The sequence below is a fragment of the Dermacentor andersoni genome, chromosome 7 (assembly GCF_023375885.2).
Source record: "Dermacentor andersoni chromosome 7, qqDerAnde1_hic_scaffold, whole genome shotgun sequence".
NCBI classification, from domain to species: domain Eukaryota; kingdom Metazoa; phylum Arthropoda; class Arachnida; order Ixodida; family Ixodidae; genus Dermacentor; species Dermacentor andersoni.
The window spans coordinates 93,829,601-93,840,118 of NC_092820.1; the positions used below are offsets into that span (position 1 = coordinate 93,829,601).

Below are 10,518 nucleotides of genomic sequence, written 5' to 3' on the forward strand. Positions count from 1 at the left end.
TTCATAAACAATGGTTAAATTTGTAAAATTTCCTTTTGCTTCCTGTTTGGCTGTTGCCTTGGCTTAATTTCTCAGCTGCTTGCGACTATTGTTTCCAGTTGCCAATTTTGCACGAAAAGTGCTGTTCAGTTAGGGGAAAACCAGACGAGGTTACAGGTTACAGTCATATTGCTTATGAGTTTAAGGGTTATTGCAGGGTTTGATGATGAACGCTGTTTCGCATTTATTCTACACCTTACCTAACCCATATCGCGGGTATATAGTTCCGAGGATCTGCCAGCATCGCGGCGAGCCTTCACTCGAGGAAATAATGAAGCAAAAGGAAAAGTTCAACGCAGCTGGTGTTTTTTTCTCCTACCGCAACTCATTCCTCGAGCATACAGACCAGCTGACTACGATCGGAATCCTTTCCTGGTCCCTGAATCAGTCTAAACAAAGAAGGTTGAACTAACGAAGCAAGAGCGATGCGCGTGACCGTTGAATAGGTTGTGACAACTGAACGCATCTCCAGTCAATCGCGCCTGCACCGAATCGATGAGAAAGCATGTTCGCACTTCAGGACATGCTGATAACTACCGCCATCCAAAAGGAGTGAAAAAGGCCGCAAAATGTTTACCGCCGAATAGCTGTCAAGTCTCAACATTGATTTGACGGCGCTTTGGGAATTCGTGAGAGGAGTGGTGGCGTGGGCAAGGAGGGGGGGGGGTTCTTCCGGGCCTCCCCCTGGGTACGTGACTGACACAATGGCTCCAAAGAAAGTGCGAACAAAAGTGGTGGTACTGAACACCCTTATTCAGCTGCCATGACTGGCTAACCGCTCAACATTCAAGTTGTGTGCTGGATACAGTTGTATAGCGTCTGCGCTTTCCTTGTGCTCGGGCACGTCGATTCCCATTTGCGGATGATGATTATGACGCTGATGCTGCTGCCTTACTTAAAGGCACAAACCCACTGCGGGGGATAGGCCACAAACCGGGTGGTAATATGCTAAAACAACAACAAGAAGGAAAATAAAGGGATACTCGAAGATGAGAAAGGAACTGATAGTAAATGAAATAAAATAGCGTATAATGAGGTAGTCAGCCTTGCGGAGATAGGAATAATAATATGCACTTAATATTAAATATATCCAAGATAAAGGCTAAACGTAAGGAACGAATAGGTTCCCAGATGAGCGCTATCTAGGAGGCGTTTGCCAAGCGTTTCAACGCGGTCGTTTCCCCGCGAAGAGTTCACAACTCGAAGGACCGCTCAGCAGCGTTTGAGAGAGAGAGAGAGAGAGAGAGAGAGAGAGAGAGAGAGAGAGAGAGAGAGAGAGAGAACTTTAATGAGAACCAGCAGTTTAGTCGGCTGGGCCTAGGCCTCCCACGATGGGACGTCGAGGTCTTGCCTCTTCGCCGCTTCATACACCTGCTGGGTCGCCCAGAGTTGGTTGTCGAGATGGGAGCTGCGCAAGGCAGCGTTCAAGTGGACAATTAATGCTTTCGCGTTCACAACTAAGAGGTGCTGAGGTGTCCTCGGATTTTTCAAGAAGTTATGATCAACGCCATCACATAAGCATAAGCGCCGGCCCCGACGTTTTTTTTAGATTTGCGCGTGCTTCTCGTGAAGGACGACGACGAAGAAGAAGCGTTCTCCTCTGTCGGCCGTGACGATTCGTCGTTCTCGGAAGCCGTCGCAATGCGCCGTCGCTCATCCCAGTGGACCTTTGCCACCAGGGATGACGATGCGTCGGACTCGGGCGAGGAGTACGTCCCTTCGTCGCAGTCGTCGCGCCACCGACGCCGGCGATCGTCGCGGCGCAAGTCAACGTCTCCTTCGGCGTCGTCCGCCAGGTCGCGCCGCGGGAGCCGCAGGTCGTTGTCGCTAGTGTCGCGTCGCTCCAGCATGTCGTCTTCGATGACGTCGTCGACGTCGGTGGCCTCACGGTTTTCCCGTATGCCGCACGGTGCGGCCCCCGCTCCGGCCACCACTGACGAGGACCTCTCCTCCGAGATGGACAGCACCGATGAGGACGCCGAAACCAAGAGGTAGGCCGCATGCTTGGGCACCTGAACTGCGATTAAGCGATAGACAATGCATCGCTCAAGTATTGGTAGCATGTCAGTCAATAAAATGACATGAAATTGCACACGATTACCGTTAAGGTATGTAGCCAGAAACTCAGTAGCGTAATACTCAGAATTTTTCTATTGCTCTGTCAATATATCCATAGAAAACGAATGTTCACAGGAAGATGAAGAGTTGAAGTGGTCAACAGCAGGTGAACAACAAGCATCAACTTGGAGCCAACCTTTCGCCAAGAACTTGTCTTTGCCGACGAGCAAGTCTCCTTGTCGAAACATTGGCTTCATGGAGCCTGAAGCTTGCCATATTCGGCCACTCTTGATGGCCGGTAGAAGCGTCAAGAACATTAGAACTGCTATATATACCAGAAGGTATTTAAGCCCGAGTATATAAGTACGCTGGAGAACCACTCACCACCGTTTTGGAATATCTCTTCGACCTCGTCGCAACCTCAGGTGGGCCTCATGACAGTGACGGTCTAGGCTTATCTGGAAGATGGAGAGATCCGTTCATTTGTAATCAAGGACCTGCGGCACCACAAAACTCTATACGATAGAATCCGGAGTGACTTTCTAGCATTCGCTGACGGGGAGTCCATTGTTTCAGGTACGAATTCTGATGGAGACGAGACTGTCCTGTCAAGTGATGCAGAGCTGGTACAAGCTCTGTAGAACGCGAAAGATGACCGGTTGAAAATTTGTGCTAGCATCGATGCCCAGAGAAAGTGAAGTGCAGGTGGTCCCAGTTCAGAAAAACGAACACCAGCTGCCAAGGTCAGCTGCTGTTGTGTCTCCAGAGTAGGGAGTTCATGCCAGAGTTCTATACGATGTTTGTTATCTGGAGATTCGAGGAGTGCGTTACAAGTGCCCGCAGCGTGAAGACTACGATCTCTGTGGGCCATGCCGTGGTATGAAGATGCTCGAAGAACGTGACGTGTCTGAAGCTCTTCAACTCTAAAATTCGTCCACTGCGGTCCCTCCCTGCCAGGAGGCGCCTGTGGCGCAACTCCGGATACCACGGGAGAGCGCGAGGAGGAGGTGTCAGGGACTCCAAGGCCCAAGGTGCCGATCGCTCGGCACCTCACTACAAACCAGCACAGAAGCAGCACCAGGACGAGTACCAGTGCTGTTTACATGAACGTCTGTGTTATCCTTGTGAAGCCTGCAAAGAATGTTGAACATGCCTCATTCGTAGTCATTCATTCTCTTAACCATTTGCTCATTCCGCGGCAGGACCACTAAACTTAACGTTACCACGTCTAATAATGAACTATTTCATGGAGTAATTAAATGTGGTTGAATAGCGAATTGTGCTGGAGCCAAAGTTACTTCAATGGGTCTTGGATTCGTAAGAGCAGTAAGGTCCCAATGTCGAAACGATGGCTCTAGCGACATCGGTCGTTCGACCATGGTCAATAACTTCAAGCCTCCCATCTTACTGTGAACTTCTTTCTTGTTCGGATTATTATGCCATAGAGTAGACATTGTGACGTGTAGCCCCAAAAGCCTAGTATCTAAAATGAAGTTTATGCAGCTTTTACGATACTCGAATGGAAAACGTGTACGGGATCGGGATAAACTGCCCAATAATTTGAGAATCGGAGATGCATGACTGCATTTTTTTTATTGCTTTCGAAGCACTTGCAACATACATAACAAGCGCACCCGCGAGCCAATGCTATACCAATATAGCTTCTGGGCTTGAAAATCAGCAGCTGAATGAAGCCATTGAATAGCACGCTTCATAAGAGGTGTGCGTGCTTTAGAAGTACCATTCAGCCGGCATTATATGGGCCGGTGCTATGTCGCGGTTTATTTCGTACCAGCAGGACAGACACACATAGCTGCTGGCCAGAACTCGTATTTGCAGAAAATATATGCGTTCGCTGGCACTACTTTGTTGGTGAAAATTCCTATGCTACATGAAGCCGAGCATTGGACGACATACCGACCAACCAACCAAGCAGCCACGGCGAAAGTTTAGGAAAAGCGCTTTAAAATTTGCGCGGTCGTGCTGGTGGGCCTCCGAATGAACGCAACGCGTGGAGACAACGTAGACAACGTGATGCCAGTATATATCTAAAAACAGCGCGTTCGAGGTAGGGCTCCGTGTGTTGGTGCAATGTATGGCGTCAGGGGCTCAGTAAGGAGAGCGCATAGGTTGCAGTGCGGTGATGGGAAGAATGGCGTCGTTGAAGGCTCCTCCAGCTGAGGGCGCTACGACAAAGTGGGCAGCCACGGCGGCGCGTAAACTGAACTGATGCCGAATCTGTGTCTAGTATTGATGTTGAAATGCGGGCAGGGTTTGCTTCGCTATTCGCAATAACTGTTTACGGGCGTGATATCAACTTTTGACGCGGCATTTGACGTGTGCTTCCTACAAACTTGCGTACGTCCGTAGGGGTTTTCTTGGGATTCCGGTTTATTTATTTCTAGTCGTAAATGAAAAGCCACGGAGCATATAAGGGCATATGTGGCATCGTTGCGGACATTGCTTGCTACAAAAATTGCCAGAGAGAATTTTGGCGTTGGTGTTGTACGGGAGCTGCGACTATAGCAGTGAAACCGGCAAGATAAGGGTGGTTAGCGCATGGATTGGCCTAAACTTAGTCCTGGCTTCAAATGGTTTTGTGACCTTGCACACTGATCATTTTAAACAAAACATTGCGCTATGAATGCAACAATTTGCCAGGACTATGCATGTGTGCAGAGAATACGTGCCTTGCACTGTTCGGAAAGCAACGAGTCATTGGCAATTTAGAAAGATACAACGCAATAAAGAATATCTGAAGAACGTTTGAAGCCTCAAGCACGAAGATTGGAGGAATCCATGTACTAGCTATCATTCCCATGGTATCTGAACAATCGCAGCGCCAGAGTTACCTCTTGTAATTTTTGAAGGAAACTCTATGCAAGGCCGCTCTATGAAAACACACTCGAGTGTTTTCCGTTTTCAGTGGCAGGGGTTGTTGGAAACACTCCCGCAATTTCCTTAGCCTTTTCTACCTTGATGTACAGTACGCCTAATTGCATTATTTACCATATCTGGTAATTTGCTGAAAGAAAACTATTCCCGAAATAAAATGGACTTGTATCAATTGATATAGTTTGTTTTCTAGAACACCGACAAATGTGGGATCGTTGCACGTTTTTACGCATCTCACAAATAGCAAATTGTGGGCGCATATTTTGATGACTCTTTGCCGTGCGCTTTCCTTGCGCTGAGTCCGTCTCGGAGGCTTGTCAAACGTGACCAGCGAAATGCTGTCGAAGCTGAGGGAGCAAATGGCGTGCGACGTTTTCACCCCATTAACGCAGTTGTTTTCGCAAAAGTAAGCAAGCTGCGCGAGAAACCGAAGATAGTGCCGAGTTGGAGGAATACATGTGCCATGATATTGTGTGCACGAGTACAATACCGATAAAGCCTTATTTTACTTGAAATTCGATAGACACATGCAATCAGGTCATCCTAAGGAATTGTTTGTGAGGCGTTTTGAGGAGGAAAGTTTGCACGCACGGAGAACATACCGAGCAAAGCATGTTTGGTATGTGGTAGATTTGTTGAGAACTCGGGCGGAACGATGTAGCTTCTGTGGCGCCCCTGTAGGCACTTGAAATTGCGACCGAGATCTTGTGAAAGGGAGAAACAAAGTACCTAGGAAAGCATGATTCTCTTCCGGCAACTATTCGTTATGCCATTGATCCTTTTCGCGGAGCAGTTGCCGCACGTCGCCTCAGTGACAGCACACGAATACGAAACCATTACCGTTTCCACCTTGCCTCTGTGCAATCAGCTGTCGGAAATGCAACTGAGTTTTCGCTAACGCACTGTGTTCCAGTAATGCCGGATTGAATCATGTGGAGTGAAGACGTGTTCAGTGGTTGGCTGCAAATATAGTGACTGGAATATTAAAGAATGGAATGAATCTGTGTAGCCAAGTTCGCGGACCGTTGCTGCGACTGTACGTACGTGTTACCGGCAGTTCGTGATGTACGACTTTCCTTGAGGAAACAGTAATTTGCTCATCTGCCAGCGTTGTATCGCTAACCTTCCAAGAAAGTTCATCAGCGCCGGAACGTCGTCAAAAGTGAATACCGCTCTTTAAACAATGACAAAGGGAGCATCGCCGCTTCCTGTACGTTTCGCGCACAGTGTCTATACAGATCTACCCCAACTGACAAGGAATCTTACGCTCACTCTATCGCCAACGTGTCAATGAGTGATTGGGCGCACACTTGAATATATGCGCACCATATACGCTCAATAAATGACGGACTACAACCATAGCGCATGGTTTACTGACGGTCCACAAGAGTAAGCGAGTAACTTAGCGATACACCTTTTCTACGAGTTATTACAATGTACAAAACGACTACATTTGAAGCCTTGCGCGCTGCAAGGACAAATCTATCGGAACTGAGCACACCCACGAGCGATGAGGCAGAAATAATCAGATAGTGACTGCACCAAAGAATTTTGCTGAGGCAGAAATGTGACAAGCCGCTGCTTCAAAATATTTGCCAAATAAAGAACGAAGAGCAAAACACACTAATCCTGATTCAATTCATAAGCTTGGAATACATAATTCATAAGCTTGGAATACATAAACTTGGAATACATATTTACCCTCGCTTTTAAAACATGATCATATACGCTGCTCGCGCCGTTTGGACACAGCTTAATCAGCTTTCAAAGCGCCTTTCCATGTTCTCTGAAGCAGTGGACAAAGCTTCGTGTCGTCTACCCAGTCACCGTCTACGATGTCTCCCGAAACAGAGGTTTGCTAAACCGAACCGGCATCATACACATCCATCGTAAACGCATAGGCAAGGGAGGCAGTTTAGCCCAGCAATGGACGCGTCACTACCTTATCAAACATGGCAGCTCCCAAGGGATCACCGCAATATACGGTCAACATGTGCTAGGATTTTCTCTTTCCGACTGTACAACGACGACCACATTTTCGCAAGGGAAAATCAGCTACCAGAAAAAAAGTATGCCAATAAAACTTAGCGTGATAACCCAATGAAGAAGACGCTGTAGTGCTTGTTTCTTGCGTTTCATATATATGTATCATATGCATGTTGCAGCGATTCCGGCCTAATGTTGATGCACTGTGATCAGAAATGCCACTTATATTACGAAAAAAAAAGAAAGCTCAAAGTTTGACGTAGTTACTCCTTCGCGATTAGAGAAAAAAGGAGGGGCTCACGCTGTTTCTGAGGCTCACGCCTTGTCGACTAGCTGGATAACGGCATGTTGTTGTGTTCAGCTCTGGTGTTGACGGAGGCTCGTTCCCCTCCAGGCTCCGCGAGCCGTCGTTCAACATGGCCCCCGAGATGAGCGGCTGCCTGCTGCAGTTCGCGGTGGACGTGAGCCGCAAGCTGCGCGAGGGCGGCGACACGCGCAACCTGCTCGTGTCGCCCCTGCTGCTGGCCGGCATGCTGGTCATGCTGCTGCACGGCTGCGCGTCGCGCACCAGCGCCTCGGCGGCCGCCCTGGGCCGCGCGCTGCACGTGCACTGGGCGCCGTTCCGCATGGCGCGCTCGTACGACCGCGTGGCGGGAGCCACCATGGCGCCCTTCCGGCGGCCCAAGCTGCGCGTGCGCCACTTCACCTACACGTGCTTCATGGCGCTCTTCCACGACGACAGCGTGCCGCTCGCCCGCTCCTACTACCAGATGCAGGTACCGCGCCATAGACGTCCGCACGCAAAGTTTCATCATAGACGGCAGCGCTCGTTTCTCCCCTGGCGGGACGATTTCACTTCCCACGGTATAGGCAGCGTGCATCCGCCAGGAGCCTCGACCGTCGCTTCGCGATCGGTGCCGCTCGTGGCGACCTCGCCGTCCGCGTCGGGAACGCTCCGCGCCGCGGACACGCTTGGTCGCGTAGCGATCCAATGTGACGGCGACCGCGATCAGTGATTCGCTGTCCATAACGACCGGCTTTTTTTTTTTGACTGAGTACGTCACTGAGTTTTTTTTTATTTTCCGAGGTAGAAATATAGTTAAAGGCGAACACTTTACTCAAGCGGGCCATGTCCTTGACGTGAAAGCGGTGGCTTCGACGGCTGGCGTCGAGGTACAGATTAGTGCGCTAATTAGCGGCAGTATCATAAGGACATCCGTGCAACCCTCCTGGGTGCAATTTCCTCCCTTTCAAATGACCGTGTTATATTCCCCTTCTGCATTATAAATTGGAAGCTGTATCAAGCGACGGATGCATGCCGACGGAGCTGCTTGCGGACTTCTTGCAGACTTCTGCAAAAATATATTGGTTGTAAGCAGGATGGAACTCTTATTTGAATTTCACGTTGCACACAAAGGGCTTCCTGCATATTTCTGCCTACTTTGCGAGCAGGCACTTTTTCCAGTTTCTTATGAGCAAACGAACAAAACTATGTAAGATGTCGTAAGAATCAATCCACATTCAAACAATGCCTATATAGTATTACTTAACTAGCTATGCCGCTTTCATTAAAAAGTACCGACAACTTTAAACGTTGTAGAAATTGGCAGTTTCCTCTCACGACTAGATGTTCACTCAAAAATATGACAGTAACAAAATGAAATAACCGGACATATTTTTGCCCGCGAATCAGTTGGGACCTAACTTTAAGGCGCTTTATCACCCAATGCCCCATTCGAAAGCCATAGAACTTTGTCCCCGCCTCGTTGCCGTAGGAACTGTTGCTTCTTACAATACCGCAGCTGTGACTTCGATTCTTCGGACTCACGCCGACACACAGGTAACTTCTTTAAAAGCGCTGCTCACGCGCGCTGCACGCACTAGCGAGCTAGCACTGTCGACGCTGTCAGAGCGGAAGCTTTACCAACGTGGGAGCACTCGCCGCCGCTTGAGGCGTTCGCGCCGACGCGGAGTTCGACGTGCAGGATGCCTGTAAGTTCCACCGTTTTGAAGGCATGCACTTGAACCAGCCGGTAGAGCTGCTGACTCCTCGCTTGAGCTGCTTGTTGGCAGCGGCTCTATGCAGATGGCGTAGCAGATGTTGGGCAGATGTTCCTTCGTGTGCGCCACATATCAAGATTTAGCCTGCTACAACTAGTCGAACAGCAACCCCCGCCAAAATCTAGTAATAGTGCCCCGCTTCCTTAGTGTCGTTTTGTAGGACGGCGCATCGGTGGGTGGCATGCCGTCGTCACTGCACTGTACAAAGCAAGTGCAAATCGAGCGGTAGCTTGGCGCCCGGACAGCTATACAGACTGTAGCCACGAGGTTCCAGTTTGTCATCGTGTTCCGCCGACTCGAACTACGCGACGCGACCGCTACAACTCTCTATCCTTCCTTTCTGCAGAGATGAAGGGAAGAATATAATTTGTCTGCAAATACACTGGGATTAGACAGGGGAAAAATACGAAGACACCTAAGCATATCTTACGAGTTGAGAATGTGAAAACATTAATGTCCGATCGGATGTCACTCAGCTGTCCTTCTAGTTTTGCGCTGCGAGTAATGTACCACAGTGGTGCGTGCTGCCTGAACCAGCAAGCAGCAGCACCCTGCGGTGCTGGCTCGGACACCGCGCGCCAGCTTCCGAGAGCGACGGTGACGTGGCGTCGCGGCGATGTCCTCTCCCCTCACGCAACAACTGGCACGCTATCGCTCAGCGGGTGTGCCCTTTCTCCCGCTCGGCTCCGTCGAGGCGTGATCGTGATGTGGCGTCGCGGCCAATGGAACTTTAGATGCCATTTCGCTGCTACAGACTACAAAACGCCGGCTTTCTCACTCAACGGGCCATTTGATGCTTTCGGATCAAAATGGCATGCGGGCAGTTTATCTAGTAGTGTTCGCGACGGGCACCATGAAGACACCTGAGGCTATGAAACGTCGAGTGCACTCCTCTAGGAACGGCGTATAGGAGGCGATGGGCACTAGGTATATATGAAGACTGTGCGAAAGCTCAGTCCAAGACTACAAGGTGCGGGCTAGATTCAGGACGAAGAAACCCGCGTAACTGATCGAAACTGCGTTGGGAGCCTTTCCGTTTTGTCAAGGGCGCCGACACGCGAGAGATACGCTGTTTTCTTGACCCTTGTGCGCATGGGTGAGTTGCGAGATAAATATATGGGGACTGCGCTTAGGTAAAACGAAGCGGGACACGCTTTGCTCCCTTTGTCCCACGCTAGTCCAGCTGCATAGCATGACTGCGGATAAATACTCCAGAATAAGCTCTCTCTACGTTTGCATTTTATGGCGTAGCAGTCACAGTACTTCGATCGTGATTGGGATATCTGTAGTTTGAACTGCATGTTCAGCGAAATGTTTTCCCTTTTCTTTCGGGTATATTATTACGTTGTTTGTGTCTTCGACGTCTCCGGTAGTTGCTTACATACGCTTCGTTACCAGGCTTAACACAGAGGGTTCCTGCGAAGGGGAGCGAAGTGCGAGGGTGCACGGGTGCTTAGGTATACAGGTATACAGATGCCA

The 10,518-nt window shown here is 49.5% G+C and overlaps 1 protein-coding gene across 1 annotated transcript; it reads left to right on the forward strand.

The window, feature by feature from the left end:
- Positions 1 to 1,308: 1,308 nt before the first annotated feature.
- Positions 1,309 to 8,446, forward strand: LOC129385449 (uncharacterized). The gene is made up of 2 exons (XM_055072083.2): positions 1,309 to 2,030; positions 7,373 to 8,446. Exons 1-2 carry the CDS (start codon positions 1,681 to 1,683, stop codon positions 7,992 to 7,994), a joined length of 972 nt encoding a protein of 323 aa, XP_054928058.1. The 5' UTR covers positions 1,309 to 1,680; the 3' UTR covers positions 7,995 to 8,446.
- Positions 8,447 to 10,518: the final 2,072 nt, after the last annotated feature.